This window comes from Corylus avellana, chromosome ca6 (genome assembly GCF_901000735.1).
Source record: "Corylus avellana chromosome ca6, CavTom2PMs-1.0".
In the NCBI taxonomy this organism is placed as follows: Eukaryota; Viridiplantae; Streptophyta; class Magnoliopsida; order Fagales; family Betulaceae; genus Corylus; species Corylus avellana.
This window is the reverse complement of record NC_081546.1, coordinates 28,284,400-28,302,641: the sequence shown is the minus strand read 5'-3', so window position 1 is coordinate 28,302,641 and position 18,242 is coordinate 28,284,400. Positions and strand designations below refer to the sequence as shown.

The following is an 18,242-nucleotide window of genomic DNA, read 5'->3' as shown; positions in this document are numbered from 1 at the left end:
AGAACATATGTTATGTATTACAAATTCAGAAGTTTAGCTCCTGAAACTAAAGCTACACCTAACAATGCAGCAGGGTGACCAAATTTCATAAACTCGTCAACCAATTTGGCAGTTACAACTGCTCACATGCAAAAAGCATCTGTCTGTGTGTGTTTGTGCGCAAGTAAATCTGGAATCTGTACGAGACCATTATCAAAACAACACGGAAGGGAATTTACTTTGTGAAAGCAAGAGGTCAAAAGAGGAAAAGAGAGAGGGTGGTCTGTCAAAAAGAGAAAGAGGAAAGCGGCATTTCGGGCCACTTCGAAAATGAAATGTTGTACAAGTAGACCCATAATTGACAAAAAAATACATGCATCTCTGAAGAAAAACAAAAATTCCTCTGCAATATCTGTTAAGCAATCAATTTCATTTCTTTTTGTGACAATGGGAAGCTACCATTCACACTCATAAATTTAGATATTCCTCTTGGTTATATGAGGGTATACTTGGTTAAGTAATCACTCTTATCTCTCTTTAACATAAAGCCTATACAAGCCTAGAAAATCTAAGTTCCCTAACCTATAGTCTTTAGCTGCAACTCCATCTTCTGTAGTCTAGAAAACAAGAGGAAAGCTACGAATATCAAAAAGGGAGAAACACTACCACGGAAACAAGCAAACCATAGCTGAATCATATAATCGGTGGAGGTGGAGTCTCCCATATATCGAACACATTTTCTTCACTATGCAGCGCAAAAAGCCGATCGCCCCCAATCGAAAAATCGCATATCGAACCTCCATAGCTGCGCCGTAGCCTAGATGTTAAAACCCAATCAGAACCACAAAACACCGATATGCAATCGTTCATCGACGAGAAGAGTTGACCCTCATGCAATGCCAATTTAGGGTAACACGGCTCATCCGGCATCTTCCCTTTCATCAACCGACTTCTCGAGCTCCACCTGATGCTCCCGGCACTGCTTCTCAAGTCCATGAAACCCAAATCCTCATACTCATTCACCACACAGATGGAGCTATTCTCCTCCATTGCTATTGCATCTCTAACCCGCTTCTCATCCCCTGTTATAGGAGCTCCAACATCAGACCAAGACCAAACCATCTTCTTGTCCCTAAAATCCAACAGACTAATGTAACAGTTGTCCTTCCTAGGAAACAATGTCGCAACCAATAAACAGTTGCTCCCATGTAACCATTGAAGTTTGTCGGCTTCACCAAGAGACCAGCCAAGAGGCTCATAGAAAAAATCAATCTGTTTTCCTGTTACTTGGTCCCAAACACCAATTCCATACTCATTGCTCCTGCCTTTACAGCTAGAAAATATCTTATAATCCGAGCTGAAACTCAAAGATCCTGCAGTAAAGCTCTTGACTTGATTCTCATGATTGACTTGAAACTTGTATCTCAGCTCCCCTGTGGATGAACTAAACAGACCCATCCCACCATCTCCGCGGCCTAATCGCTCACACACGCTGATCACAATGTTCTGCGAGTCAATCCACCCAACATCATTGACTCTTTGGTAATCAAGAGTGATTGGCGCGTGCTCATCCAGCATCCAATCATAGACGTGAACCATGCTACCATGAGCAACGCAGCAACCGCCGTCTGGGCCGGCCCGAATCGCCGTTCCGTCGCCAGGTGCTTGACCGGTTATCGACCGCGAAAGCCGCAATCTGTTGCCGTCGAATTGACCCCATTTGGCGGCCCGGACGTGGTCGAGAAGGCCGTAGAAAAGGGCCTCCCTGTAGAGGAGCTTTTCTGGGATATTGGCAGGAACATAGAGCTCGCCGGTTCGGAGGAGATCGAGGAGGATAGCAAAGCAATCCGGGTTCCGATCAATGAAGTGTTCTTCATCGGAAATATCTGTTTGTAGAGCCCAATTCTCGTCGAACATTGCTCCGAATATCGAGTTTCGGCCGGCGTTGGCGAGCGTTGTTGCGGTTGTTTCGAAGATTCTGCCTCCAACATTGAATCTCACCCTGTCTTTCTGAATTCCCATGATTGGATTAGCTCAAAATTTGAGAACCCCAGATGGAATTTTTGAAGTGGGCGAGGCCAGGACAACAGGTAGGACTAGGATTGGATAAGACTGGTTTGTGTCAGAGGGCCAGAAATTGTGAAGCAAAAGCAGAGGATTCTGAGGGAAAGAAATGAGATATTTCCTAGAGCGTGGGAGAGAATTATGGGATTGTTTGACCTTTCGGATTTGAAAAGAGCCAAAATTTGGAAAAAGGCTAATCTTCAAGGATCAAAATCAGATGAACATGGAGCAAATCATCGTATTTTTTAGCAGAGAAGTTATACGTTGGATTGAGTTTCCCGGCGGAAAACAGAGCAAAACACCAGATAGAAACAGGTTGAAGAATTTGATCAAATTCTGAGAAAAGAAGATCTGGGTATTGAGGAGAGGTGGTTTTCAGAGATGGGTTTTTAAATGCGTGGGATTTGGTGTGAACGAATCGAAGAATTGGAGCGGTTGGATTTCAAAAAATTGACTCATTCTCTCTCTCACACTTTGCTTTCTCCATGTTCTTGTCCCTCTTTTTCCACGTTTGTCCTCTGGCCTTCCTCTGGCCCGGACATAGTTGAACTTTTCCCACATTAAAGTACTTTGTGATGGGGTACCACTACACTATTGCCTCCTCCTTATATCTACACCGTTGGATAATTCCCTATTTCTCATCAGAATGATCTAGGCAGATCATCCAGTGGTGGGGGCATTAGGGTTGAGGAACAACGTAGGGGAACACAATCATATATCCTATTATTAATTCTTTGCTGAATGGTTAAGACTTGAGGAGTTTCCCATGAAGTCAGCTCTCTTACATTAAAGAGAAACCGTGTCTTTTGGGTTGTTTTAATGTTTTTTTCTTTTTCAAGTTCATGCAATTTGAAAATTTTATTATAAAAGGGAAAATGATATCACTAATTAGGGTTCACGTCTGTGCCCATCTTTTTAATGAAATTAATAATTTATAGAGGATGGTTCTCAAATGGTAGTTCAATCGGCTGTAGACCACGCCTAATGAAGCGGAGGTCACTAATTCGAATTCCTCCCTCCTTTCTTTGTGTGGACATGTAAAAAAAAAAAAAAATAATAATAATAATAATTTATAGGGGATGGAGATTTAAATTAGTGACATCCGCTTCATGAAGCGTGATCCTTAGCCGATTGAGCTATCACGTGAGAACAACTGACATATGTTCTATTGCTCTTAAACATACTCTTTCTGTCAAAAGTTATGTTCTCTGTCTTTGATTTTCTCTTCTCAAAACAAATATATTAACAAACAACTTAAATGCAGAAACAGTTTTTACATTTATGTCACATCAAAATGCTTTTCTTAAAAATAAAAAAAGCCCAAAAATACCTCCAAAACAAATTAATAATCAAAACTTATTGCATGTATCTAAAAAAAAAAAGTGAATCACATGCTTTAAAAAGATAAAAATTAGTTGAATAGATTGAATTGAAAGAATTTCATTTCAATCCAATTTTTTTTTTTTTAAAAAAAAAAAAATGTTTTTTAATTAATAATTTTTGGTACATCAAATCTAGGACACTATATTATTAATTTGCCTTGCTTTGTTTAACTTGGTCCATGACCACCACGGCAATTCGCGAGTCCGGGCTATAAACGGCACAATATAACATTTCTTGACTTTAAGCTCTAAAGTCCTAAATTTAGATAAGCATATATATATATTCTACACTCTGTAACGTTAAGGATAAACATTCAATGGTGGAGCAGGCAATGATTAATAAATAGTTTTTTTTTAATGTTTGTTAGGGACGGTGCATCTTTTATTACAAAACTCTTTTCAAATTGAAGAGGCAATATGTTTGACACTTATCACGCTAGTTATTAAAATTGAGATAGTAGTTCACGTTATACTTATAATACTCGTCGGTAAAATAAGAGCTGTCACATGACAGTTCACGCAATACTCATTTTTATAAAATATCGACTGTCATGTGAATTTGTGCGAAATTGTAGTAAAATCTGTAGTACTCAAAACATTTTCTTACCTTTAAACTATGAGTGACAATTCGTGTTCGCGTGTTGCGTTCGAGTTGTGTTAAGGTATGAGTACAAGATTATATAGGTCAACCATCAACATTATCTTGGCCTATTTAATTAAGGACATAAATTTCATCTAAACTAGTTGAGAGGAAATATCCTTAAACTCATGTAAAATATTGTCAAGTGCCTATAAACATTTAAAGGCACATTAAATTTAGTCTAAATTAGTAAACTGCTATTAATGAGATTAAGAAATTAATATGCATTTTAAATATTTATAAGCACTTGGCACTATTTTACATAGGTTGAAGGGTATTTCCTCCAGACCAGTTTGGAGGAAATTTATGTCCTTTAATTAAACGAGTCAAACCCTTTAACCTTAACCCTCTAATTTTGTATTGGATTCGTGTCGGGTTCACGGGTCATGTAAAAAATTGTTATCCATTATGTCGCATGTCGGGTTCGGGCTGCTTCAAGGCATTTGTATAAGACTATAGAAGTCAACTCTAACTCAACCCATTTAATTAAACGGGTCAAACTCCTTAATCTTAACCCTTAATTTTGTGTCAAGTTCGCGGGTCATGTCAAAAGTTGTCTGCCCTACTTAAAACCTACCTTAATAATGTCGTTTAACATGGAACTTACTCTAATCTTTAACTCATACATCAAATGCAAAAAATAGAAAGTAACTAAAGAGAAGAAGAAAAAGAAGATTCTTCATCTTTAACTAAAAGAGAAGGGCATCATCAATTCATGTCAATGGATTATGATTGGCAATTACTTAAGCAATCTTCCAAACCTTTTGTCAAAAATTAGCCAATTTTTTTCTTAAGCTTCATGATGACATTATTAGAAGCTTGCTTAGACTCTAAGAGACAACATATTACATCATTATTTTACTTTTGTCTTGTTCTTTCTTTTAGTTATTTGGTCGTTGTCTAGTATAGGTACACACATCATTGTTTCCCACTGCTTCCTATCCATTACGCAAGTACCAAGCAAAGCAGCTTCAGCCAGTTTGATTCACAAGTAATTCTTTTTCCTCCAATGGGGCCTCCTCCTCTTGATTGGTAAACATGGAATTGAACTTAATTTATCTTAATTTTAATCTGGTCTTTCATTATATTGCTAGTTAGCCTGTTCATATAAATGAACGATATCTATTGAGTAAAGTGAAAGCCTTCTCATTTCGTGTCTTTCTTCTGTTATTATGGATTCGATTAGTAATATCAACCCTTAGCTTGTTCTCGTAACATTTGCTCAAAAAATGAAAAGTATTTTATTTAAAGAAAGATGGACTTTGCAAGCATATGGACTAATTATTGAGTTTGGAATCTTCTATTGTTTTTGAATTTCTGGATATAGACTCCAAGTTGCTATTAATCCAGTTTACCAAACACAGTAATGATTAACAAAGCTATCAATTTTAAAGTAAAACATCTCAGATACCATATACCAAATTTAAAGCAAGCATAAAACAAATCAATACAAAGATTAGAGGAGAATTATCAAGTTGAGGATATAGGGTTGTTTAGGCTCGGAAACACTAAAGAACCACTCCAAAACAATTGAGAAATTGCCTCTCTAACATCATGGAAGCTGTGGGTTATGAAACTTATATAAACTGGAAAAAAAAAATTGAGGTTTTTAGGCTAAGTCAACTAGGTTAAAACAGTTTTCTCGCTAGCAAGGTTATGACCCGACCCAACCTTTGTCCAACCAAACTATTATGGAAAGTTGGAATCTTTCTCTCGTTCGGATGCCTTGCAACCAAGCTTGCAATCAAGTCATTATGTCCAAAATTTTTAGATTGACAGCTCGTTTTGATCCAGTAAACATTATAATTGAAAAATATTTGTTAAATACAAAGTTATAACCCTTTGAATTAGCTTTTCAAAACCATTAAATTTGTTTTTGTGTAATGTCAAAATTAAAAGAGGTTAGAATATTATTTCAATAAAAGATATGGTCATTTTACTCTAACTAGGTCTATAATATACAATATACACAAACTTAAATTTTTAAATCCTATATCAACTTTTACAACGCTAGACTTAAAACTTATAACCAAACATATTTTGACATTAAATTTTCCGACACTAAAAAACAAACAATATTGTCTTTGGCTTTAAAGTTTAAACTAACTGAATAGACAAAAGAAAAGCATAGCCGCAGCTTCTCAAGGTTTGGTTGGGTGGTCAAGCTCTGAAGAAGTCATGGGCACACCCTTTGACTTGTATTAAAGTTTGTGTTTGGTTGGCCGGTTTTTTAAGCAATTAGTACATGGACTGACCTTGCGTCAAACACCTAGGAATTGAGAAATGCCATTTTTTTATTTATATATATATATATATATATATTTATCTCTCTCTATATTCGCGAGGGTTTTATAGATTCAATAATAATTTTAAAAAAAAATTAAAAAAAAATGAACAAGAGATCTATAAGAAAATGATACTAAACAAATTTCGAGTTTAAATAAAATATAAATTATTGAGACAATATTCAAATTTCGGACTTTTATTATGATATCAGGCTTGATTGACACTCACCAAAGTTGGGTCTTCAAAATTACTTTGGGTGAAAGTTTGGTCTCCAATTGAGGACAAAAAATCTACCATTCATGTTATGGTTTATGAAGTATACTTATTCTGTTATGTGTTTTCTATGAACTTCTCACTATATATGAAAATTATGTAATTGGAATGACAAATTGTCTACCACCTCAAAAAAAGGGGATAACATAAACCAATTTTTGGCTAGGTTTCAATTGACTTCAAAGTTCAAAGTATAGGTTGAAGAGCAATCTCACTAGGATTACAACGTGGTTGTCGTTGTCGCTGTCGTTTTCTATTTTTCCTTAATGTTAGGAGTTTGACATATTGATGACTCTTTTAAGGATATTAGTCAACACGAAAGCCTAAGTCTATAGATTTTGGCCGAATTATACCATATCAACTGCTCACATGTATGACATCTTTCTAATGTGTAACTCAATATTTTTTATATATTCAAGACTTAAAAATCTTGACTGCAGAATTGATTCTCTAAATGTTGTAGCAAGATGTTATATTCTACCTCTTAGTAGAAATTTTTTAACTAGAATTAAGTGCAATTAACTATCTGTATTGCAGCTAATGTGAGAGGGCATGTGGGTTCTACACCTGCCTGCTTCCTCTCTTCATTGAAATCCATTTCTTCCCCACACAGCCTAATTTCCAAGTGGCTTGTCAGGAGGATCCTCAATCTCACTGTTCCAGTTGATGGGCTCAATCAGACACTATGGCCTTATGGACCCGGCATGGCTCAGGAGAGCTCTCATAGTCACATGCTCTAGTCAGTGACCCATTTATTGTGGGGGTACATCTCATGATTGGGTCAATGACCCATTGTTTTTGTATGAACAGTTTTTGGTAGAGATTTTCAACAATTTTTGTTGTTCAAATGTGAGCGAGTTTTTATAAAATCTATCCGTTTGAATAAGTTTTGAATAAGCCACTTCTTGCTTAGATAGATAGATTTTATAAAAACTCTATTACATTTACTACTCGAATGGTTAATAATCCCGATAGCAAATTGGAATGGTGAATATTGGGATCCATTTACGGCATCAGTAGCCAGTAGGAGCAGTGTAAAAGTTATCAAAAGGTGTATTTTGGTATATCGTCTTCAAAAGCCTTGAATCCACTGATTTGCTCAATAACTTGCTAGAAATCTTAGGAACCATACGGCCTTCAAGAGGGAATAATGTCAAAATGATTATTATATTTAGTATCTATTTGGTATAGTGGTTTGATGGAACCCTTCCCTGCCCAGACCAGCCCGTGAGAGAGAGAGAGGAGAGAGGACCAGAGCTAGAGAGAGAGGAAGAGAGGGGCGTTTTCGGCAACGGCGATGGGTAGCAGTAGCGTTTCCGGTGAACCCGCAACTCAAACTCCATTAACTTCCATGCCTAGAGCCGTATTTGCTAGTTAATCTCCTGCTTCCTCTGCTTGATTGTGATTTTGGGCATTTTTATAGTTTTAGAATATGCTTAGTTGTGACTTTTAATCACTTGTTTAAGATAGTTGTCTATTAGCATTTGGGTTATTGAAGATAGGCATTTCATTGGATGATTTTTAGTTATGACTTTTAATCCCTTATTTAAGATTAACATTTAGGTTGTTGATTACTTTGAAGCTTTGTGATCATTGGAGGATTAATTATGGTGGCTAGAAATTAAGGGTTTAATTTGGAGTTATATTGTTCTTGGCTTATTATTGGCTTATTATTTTATGGCACTTGGGTTGTTAGCAAATAGAGTTTTGATGCTTGATTTAGAGGTAGCCGGTTGCGTATTAATTTTAGAGTATCGATTATGGTTATGACCACAAGTGTGGAGAGATATTATGTAGTTGGCCGATTATAGGGATTTATTCGATGGAGTGTTTTTAGCCTTGGTTGGGGATTAATGTCGTTAGTTCATTTGTGTTGATTTAACTTAGGTTCTTGATTGGATTAGTTGGGTTCCATTATGGTCTTATAAGAGGGTCACGATAGCAAATGATAATGCAGTTTTGGGGTTTAGACTCAAAGGATGACTTATAGTTAGAATTATTCTAACTAGGTTATTATGTGACACTCATGTAGGGTTTTTATGTGAAGACTCTAAGAGGGTTTCAAGGGATCAACCACAATTATAGAAAGACACACATCGGTGTGTGTCGAAGAAGAATTTGAGGAAGGTAAGTGGGCTATCTTGTGTTAGTATTTTCATGAATAATGACCCGGTGCATTTTATACATAATGCTTTCAAAGACAAATCCGGGTTATCTCTTGAACTAAATAAAATACCATTTTATGTATGAAAAGTGTGACATGAGCTATTTTCATAAATGTTGTGTCGAAAACATACATGAACTATTTATTGGGCTACTTGATAATATTGTATGTGATGTGATGCTATTTATGATGTGATGACACCGGTACTGTGCGTATGTGTGTTATGTGTATATGATCAGAGGCAGTGCAACACACCATTTGTTGGGTGTGGCCTCATAAGCCGTTAACCCTAAGTAAAGGGGGTTAGGCTAATAGGATTCCGTAGAAAGGGGATGAGCTGACCTGTCCTTGCCGAAAGGTGATGTGCAGGACAATCACAATCTTACACTGGGGGGTTAATCAGAGCGAGCTATGTTATGGAAATCTGGTCTTGCTTTGTAGATAGTACAAGTAGTTTTAAGCAAAGTAAGAGCTTGGTTATTATTATTTAAAGCTATAATGTTGTGAAGGCATCCTGATGAATATTTTGATAATAATGATATACATGCTTAACCTTTTTATCCAGACATAAACTATTCACTCCCACACACTAGCACGAGATTACTTGCTTACTAAGTCGTCAGACTTATCCCTTACTTTTTCATACCAAGGGAGTATGATGGCGTTTTATAAAGGGGCTAGCTAGGTTTGAGTAGACTGCACCTGGAGGTAGATGCAACCATTCGATGTAAAGATATTGATCGGCTTATGACTTGAAGACCTACTGTAGAACTATGAAGGTTATTTGTGGTATTTTACATTTTGAGATGTATTTGTATATTTTAGGACGGTGCAACTATTCTTTGTCGTATCATGTTTAATTGATTACTCAATTTATACTAAGGTTTTAGTATTGCTCTGATTGTAATGATAAATGCTTACAGATCAAAATAAATTCATGGACTTCCCCTGCTAATTACTCCGATTGAGGAAAAAAATAGATCCTTGTGGACTTACTAGTTTTGTGGTTAAGTCTTGGAGGCACTTGATAATTTTTTTTTTTTTTTTTTTTCTTTTTTGAGTAATGATATAAGGAAGACTAAAGTCCTCCTAGAGTCATCCCATATGTGATGTAGCATTTAAAATCACCAACAGATCAAAATTCAATAATGATCATCTCAAATTCAACAGTGATTTTAAATGTCACACCATATTTGGGATGACTCTAGGAGAACTATAGTCCTCCTTATATCATTACTCTTTTCTTTTGGGAGATTTGGAGTATGCTAATCTAGTTACTTTTATATGCATTAAAGACTTTTAATAATTTCTTGATCTAGCTTTTGTATTAGATACTTTCTTTGAGTGGTTCAATAATTAAACCATGTATGCCATTTGATAAAAATGACTAGAAAATCACTATGAGCATGTTTGGAATTGTGTTTGAAAAATAGAGTTTTTAATTCAAAAAGCTTTTTTTGGCAAAAGCTTCATTTTTAAACTTTTGTCAAAGGTGTGTTTTGGCCATTTTTTGGATCCTTAAAAGCACTTTCAATTTTTTTTTTTACCAAACAAGTAATTTTTTCTTCAAACGGACTTTTTTAGTGTTAAACACACTTTTAGACCCTTTAAAAGCACATCCAGGCCCTATATGTCATGTCACTTTCACCGACTAGTGTGAATTGGTTAGATCTTTGGGCCCAACTTGGTCTATGCCCATAGAGGGCTTTTAGTAAGGAGAGAAGGATAGCCCAAGTGTGCCAATCTCAACCAATTCCCCATGTTCGAGCCTAAGCCCATCTAGAATGATGAAGGGACTCAATTAGAGTTTAGGTCAAAGATTTGTTGGGCTTCCACTTGTAGGGCCCAAGCCTCACTGGACCCTAAGGGGACATAGTAGGCCCATGAAAGGGAGTTGGCCCATGTAAGTGGCTCAGGTTGGACCTTCAAGCAAAAGCAAAAGAAAAAAAAAAGAAAAAAAAAAGGGATAGTTAGAAAAGGCCATATATAAGAATTGTAGGGCCAAACCCTAGGCTAAATTAGAGTTAAGATATGTCAACTTAAATGTTTACAAATTAAATAATTTTACACATGCTAATATAGAGTTATGAGAAAGCATGGAACTTCTTAATGAAAGATTTTATCACGTGCCAAAGAAAATGAACATTCTAAGACAATTCGGCTTAAAAGATAAGAGATAACATAGTACCAGGCTCAAGAATGAGGTGCAACCACTACGTGTGGTCTATCATTAGACTTGCCACGCTGAGTGCACCTTAAAGTTAATCAGGTGGCACCAATGACTCAACTCGTGGCCACAAACCCTTCAGAGTCATTCACAATCTCGACATATAGGACATAAGAGTATGCGAGACAACAAAGTAACAAGTGGAAGATAATTGCTTAAGCATATAAAAAACTTAGAATTACTTTAAAACTTTTTGAAAATTATTTACTGCAAAAAATTTTATTACCAAAATTCTTTTCTTTTTTTTTTTCTTTTTTTTTTTTAATTCAATTGTTTGAAAACTGTTAGATATATTCCTTACTTAGTTTTTTACTCATCTTGTTTTGTTTTTCCTCCCCACAGATGTTGTCGAGAACTTGCTATGAGACGAGAATAATAAGAGCAACGACGATGGGTTGTTGAAGATCGTTTTATGTTTAATTACATTTTCAATACCATAATATTTTGAGTTATTATGTTTTTGTTGGGATTACAAATGTTTATTAAGTTTACTTTGAAAGTTATGAAAAACTTTACACTTATGAGGTTTCTAACAAAAGTCTTTATGAATATTTAGTAGTGTTCAAGATTTCTTGTAATTATTTAGGCCTCTGAGTCCAGTAAATTAGCAAACCCTGCTCTCACGAGCTGAGGGCATTACAAATGAACTACTTAAAACATTTCCACCGGGAGTAGCCAAAATAGCTACTGAAAAAATACAAATTTTTACTTTAGCTACTCATTTTTTCTATATACACTCCAAAAGATTCTCTATTCTACTATATTTTCTTTAAATATTCTTTTGTATGTAAGAGAGTGTGAAAGGAATGGGGGGAGAGAGAGATTGAAAGAAAGAAATGGAGAAAGAGAAAATAATTAAAAAAATAATAATAATAAAATAAAATAAAAATAAATAAAAACTTTGGGGAAACTTCACTGAAAATTGTATATCTACTCCAAATACGTGTTTATCACAGAATATGCGAAATTAATAGATATTTATCAATAAGCAAACAATCACGAAAATAAGTAAAATCAAACATAAGGATTTTGGTGATAAAGAGGAAACCTTTTAGAAAATGTTCTAAAAGTAAAACCTTTCCGGGACAGCCAAACCCAGAAAATCACTATCAAACAAATGTTCAGAGATTACAGATACTAGGAATACTTACAACTCTATGCAAGATCTTGACTCTGTAAAATCGACAAGCCTCCAATCGTAACCTCCCTCACAATCTTCTTCAACATGATTCTCCTCTATCGGACTCTTCCGATAGACTTTTCAATGAAGCACACAATGAAACTAACAAATAATCCTCTAAGAGGAACGATAGGCTCACAACAGACGTTCTCTCTAACCACGTCCTCTCACGACTTCTATCATGGAAATTCATACATCTCTCTCTCTACAAATATGTATTTATAACATTTATAAAACCTTAGACCTGGGCCCACATAAAAATACGTTTTGGGCATAAAACCTAAGGGGCATCCGTCCGGACGGCAACTGTCGAAAACACTTTCGGCGACTTTCTAGAAAGCCGATTTGGACCGCCTAGCCCCCTGTCTGTAAGGCCACTGCATTTGGGATGAAAATTGAGCTCTCGGGTTTCCACGTCCGAACGAGCTATCTTCCCATCCAGACGGCTTGCCTTGTGGATGGATCTTGGTGAATTGGATCATCGGTTTTGATCACCGAATTAGCCAACACAAGAACTTACAAACTCTTCCTTTGACAATTCAGTGACAAAACCAATAAGCCGAGACATCTCATCATCTCTCCATATTTACTCCTCATTTTTGTCACAAAATGACAAAAAGGTCTCCATATTTCCTGAAATACTCACAAAATATATCAAGGCATATATAGAACATGAATACATAAATAAAACTCATGATCACAGATAAAAGAAAATGCATGAAGTATAATGCAAAATCATGAAGAAGCAACAAGGGAAAAAAAATTTTAAAAACAGGAGTATTCATAAGAAGAGTATATCCAATAAATGATCAAAAATTGCAAATTAGGATAACATCTTGTTGAATGTGCCAAAAATATCCAAAGCACGCAAGAGTATCAAAAGATGAATAAACAAAATCATTATTGCAACTCAAGTCATGCCATTATGTACCATCATTATTCATGCTATATGTGTTGTCTATGATAAGCCACAATCAAGAGCCAAGCAATGGACAAAAACATATTGGCAAAGAAGGCAAATTAAAACTTCCAAACCATATGAAAGAAATTCATAGCTTATTAGGTTAGAAATCAAACCTTACTAGGGACTAGTCACACTCATCCAATACTCTCCCCTTAGTCTTATCACAAGGCTCAAAACGACATCCGGAATTTTAATTTTGGACGAGCCAAGCACAAAAATTAATACAGTGAAAATTTCATTTTTGGAATATTTTGGCATTTTGCACATTTCACTTTAGATTTTCTCTTTGAGAACGTGTCTTTCATAATATTGAAGTACAAGACATAAGGGTTTGGGCTAGAATTTATAGGTTCTAGGTTCAACCAGCATTTGGTTAATTTTAACCCACAAAGAAAAATCCATCATATGCATATGGTTTGTCCAACATAACAAATTTTTTATGGATCAACATTCATTCTTAAGGCTTAAGTGCATAGAGATAGCATAAATAAGATGTACCACAATAACACATACTTGAATGGATCAATGAAAGTTCATTATAAAGATAATCAACTCAAGCATGATAAGTGTATTCAATAAGTACATAAGTTAAGAGGATTTCCAAATAAGCAATTAAAGGGCATTTAATGCATATATCCATCTTTAACTTTTCAAACATCTTTGCAATAACAATTCACTTCTTAAAATTTAATTAACACAAAGAAAGGCAGCAAAGAAAAACAACATTTTCAAAAAAAAAAAAAAAAGAGAAGGAGCCAGCCATGCGTGGAAGCAAGAGGACATAAAAGAAATAAACAAAAAGAGTGTAATTTGCCCCCAAAGCAATGTGAGCCTCACGTGACAAGTCAACAAAAGTCCAAAGAGAAAGGAGAGAAATTAGGAGAAGAAGAATGACGGTGAGGGCTGTGCGTAGAAAAATAATTTTTTCCCCCTTTAGGAACGAAACCAAAGGGAAATAAAAATAAATTTGTCTTGACCCTTTATAAATAAAATATTAAGCACACGCGCGTGAAAGGGAGGAGGTGGCTGGGCTGAGAGAATTATACACAGCCGCAGAAAAGAATCAGAGGGGGAAGAAGAGGAGTTTTCTTTTCTCTCTTTCATCTATTGTTTTATGAAAAGAATATTTTTCTTTCAAATTATATGTAACTAAATACTTTAATTAGGGCTCGATTGAAGCCTTAATTATATTTTCTTAAGGATTTCGATTTGTTTTGTTACAAAGTATTTTTGTCGTGCTTAATTGATTACTTACAGGTTTTATTTCATTCTTTATATGGCTTATGTGCTACGCTTGATCACCATATACATGTGTTTTATGGAGATTGTCATATAGGTAAATTTAGATGACCGAGCCTTGTGCTATACTAAGTGACGAAGGAACCAATTATGAGTTCTTGGGATTAATCAATATGAAAAACCAAAATAGATACCATGTTCAAGGTTTTGTGTGTTTGACGATTTTCATTGTTTTATGCTTTCTTGAAGTGCAACTTAGTAGATACAATGTTAAATACTTTGAGAATGAAAAGAGTTAGAGTAGACACCCATGCCTAACTTGTTGTTTAGAAAAATCAATAGTTTAGGTAGTAGATATCATACTTTTAGGTTGACAAACAGTAAGCATCTAAATCTAGTTTATAGCATTGTGCAAGTCGTTTGCTTTAAGGAAGATGATTAGTTGTAAATATCAAAGCCTTAACTAATTTTCTCATAATTTCAATTCTAGTTTCAAATCTGTTTTACGATTTTCTTTCATGAGTGCAATCTTTGTTGTTTATTCAAATCTATTATTGGAAAAAACACATTTTACCCACTAAACTATCCACACATTTACATTTTAACGTCCAAAGTTTAAAAATTGACACAAAACCCCCCTGAAATATCAGATGTTAGCAAAACAATACTTCCGTTTGGAGTTTGAATCACGCCTAATGAAGCGGAGATCACTAATTCGAATCCCCTTCTCCCCTCTTACGAGGACATGTAAAAAAAAAAAAAAAACAATACCTCCGTTTATTCTATCCGTCATTTTGGATGGAAATCACTTGAACCTTCCCAAAATACCCTCGTGCCTCATCACATCCACTTTTACAATGAAAGCTGCCCAGCGTGTGCAGAGGGTTTGTAAGGAAATGAATATTTTGTAAGGAAATGTCTAAAAAGGTACCTTCTGTAATGTGGGTGCATTTGGTGCCTTTCTTTTCTTTTTTTTTTTTTTTTTTTTTGGTACTTTGTGCTTTGTTATTCTGTATGTGATGTTAGTTTAAGATCTCCACATTAATTTTTCAGCCATTAATATTTGGATCCAAAACGCATCATCAAAAAACCGTCATTTGTATGAAACAATGCATAGAAGAATAACTTTGTCCAAAATAAAGAAGCTGAAACTCAGCATCAAAAATTTGGACAAAACACTTGTCCAAAATACAGAAGCAGAACTCAGCTCACAACTTTGTCCAAAATACTTGTCTCCCATCAGTTAGAAATACGATCAACAAAAGCTGAAGTCATGTTTGGAAAAAACTTAAACAAGTTCGGGATCAACGCTTCCAATCCGGCTTCGTCTTTTTCATCTTGGACTCCATAATTTGTATTCATTTCTCAATGACAATCCTCTTTCCTTTGGATTTGTTTTTGGACACCGTTGAGGATGCACCTCTGCCTCTTGTATGTTGCTGCCATTAAGAGAATACATTGTCTCAGCCAAAACAATAACATATAGGTTTAGGTTTAGGGTTTAATATATTCAAACTTACACTTGCTTGGGGTTGAGTAGGCATGTTAGCTTCAATACTATAATTTGATGCCTCGATTTTCATCTTTGGACATGTCTTTGTGTTGTGCCCCATCAATTTGCACTTCGAGCATCTCATACTCGAGCCGAACTTTCTCATTCTATTCGGAGTTTTTGGATCCCTTGACTCATCAAGAGCCCTTCTTCTAGCCTCTTAGGGCTGCCCGGGATCAACCTGATTTAGGTAGTTCCAACTTATCATGTCTAGTCCTCAACCACTGTTCCTCACTAGGCATTGAATATATTATGGGATTATATGCCTTCTTGTACATCTCAAGACTATAATAATCGTTCTCACAATTCTCAGGCTTGCTTCCATGATACAAGATTGCTGAAAATGCATGTGAACATGGGCTCGCAATGATTTGCCACTTCCTACACCCACACCAGTGGCGGAGCTAGCCATTTTATATTGGGGGTGCCGCTAAAATTTTTTTGACGTCCTAAAATTTTTTTTCACTCTAAAAATTTGGTAATTCACACAATATATACATCACAAAAAATATCTATAAAAGTTCATAAATATGTGCTAAAATTGATATATTAGAAATGTAACATGTCGACGTACACTATATCAAAAAGACAGAAATACAAAAAAAATAAAAAATGTATAAAACTGCACTTTATGGTCTCTTAGAAATACAAAATCATCAAATATCGAATCTAAATCGAAGCTCTCAACAATTTCCCTTTCAATATAGAGAACTAAACTATTTGCAAGAAAATCATCTTCCATTTTGTTGCGAAGTCGTGTTTTAACAATTTTCATTGCTAAAAATACTCGTTCGGTAGTTGCTATAGACACTGGAAGAGTCAATTTTCATTGCTGAGATTTTTCTTTTGTTTTTGAGGGTGCGGGAGAAGGGTTGCCATGGGTTAAATGGGGGTGCGGGAGAAGGGTTGTGTCTTGGGTAATGGGCAGGTAAAATTGTAAAAAGATATATATATATATATATATATTTTTTTTTTAATTTTTTTTTTGAGGGTGCCGTGGGTTAAAAAATAAAATAAAATTAAAATTAAAATTAAAATTAAAATCCTTGGGGTTGCCATGGCACCTCCCAAGGGGTAACGTGGCTCCGCCACTGACCCACACATCTTTTTCCTCAAATCAACAACATATTGTCTTCTTTTTTCCTCTACTTCAAACATGCCATCTCCAGCATATGTCTGAAACAATGTCTCACAATAATCTCATAAACTAGTATATTGTTCCTCTAATTTACCATATATATTTTTCACCACCTTTCTCCTAACCCTATACATTTGGCTCTTGCTCACATCACCACAAAAAATTATATTTTTTCTGACGGACATTTTTTGACGTGTTAGGTAGTCTAACACGTCAGAAAACGTCTATGACGGGGCCTTTCTGACGTGTTTCACGCGTGAACATTATAGGTGTCCAGAAATGGAAAATTTCTGACGTGTCAAGTTTTAACCCGTCAGAAATTTCTGACGTGTTATAATTAACACGTCAGAAATTATTTTATGACGTTTTAAATTTGACACGTCAGAAAAATTGACACGTCTGGAAATTTAAAAAATTAATTAAAAAAAAATGTTTTTTTTTTCTGGATTTTTTTTTCAATTAAAAAATTTATTATTTTATTTGAAATCTCTGCATGGCTCCCTCACGTGCAGAGATTTCACATTGGCGCAGCTCCCTCACGCGTGAGGGAGCTGCGCCAATTTCTCTTTTCTTTTCTCTGCAGATCTGCAGAGAAAAGAAAAGATCATTTTCTCCTTTTTTTTCTCTTCAATTTGTTTATGCAGATCTGCTAATTGGATCATGTCTCCATGCTCTCCATTTTTTCAGTATTGTCTCTCTCTTCTTTTCTCTATTTACAAAAACCCAAACCGAAAAAGTCTTTAAAAAATCAAAAATCCAAATCAAAAACCCAAACCTCAAAACCCAACAAATTTTCAAAAACCCAAAAAATCTTCTTATCTTCTCTTCTTCTTCTTCTCTTCTCCTTTTATTTTTCTTTCTTCTGCTTCTGTTCTTCTTTCCTTTTTCTTCTTCTTTTTTTGCTTTTCTTCAATCTGCTGCTTCTCTTCTTTTTATCTTCACATTTTCTTTTTCTTCTTCCTCTAGAGAGGAGCTTCGTACCAGATCAGGGAGATTGAGAGAGGAGAGAAAGTGTGTGGGGAATTTCAAAATAAGAAGAGAGAAGAATATAAAGAGAAAAAAAGTTGGGGAAATAAGAAGGGCCAGGCGGGAGAAAAAAAAAAAGAGAAAACCAAAAAAAAAGTAATGGAGGCGTGGGCGAAGGGACGGCCAGC

At 35.4% G+C, this 18,242-nt stretch overlaps 1 protein-coding gene across 1 annotated transcript; it reads right to left on the bottom strand.

Annotated features, from left to right (window-relative positions):
* Positions 1-392: 392 nt before the first annotated feature.
* On the bottom strand, positions 393-2,689 carry LOC132183688 (BTB/POZ domain-containing protein At2g24240-like). The gene has a single exon (XM_059597065.1). The coding sequence runs from the start codon at positions 1,999-2,001 to the stop codon at positions 673-675; it is 1,329 nt and encodes a 442-aa protein (XP_059453048.1). The 5' UTR covers positions 2,002-2,689; the 3' UTR covers positions 393-672.
* Positions 2,690-18,242: the final 15,553 nt, after the last annotated feature.

What these genes read in the sequence shown, in the direction of transcription:
- LOC132183688 (XM_059597065.1), bottom strand. Translation starts at nt 2,001, where the DNA reads ATGGGAATTCAGAAAGACAGGGTGAGATTCAATGTTGGAGGCAGAATC.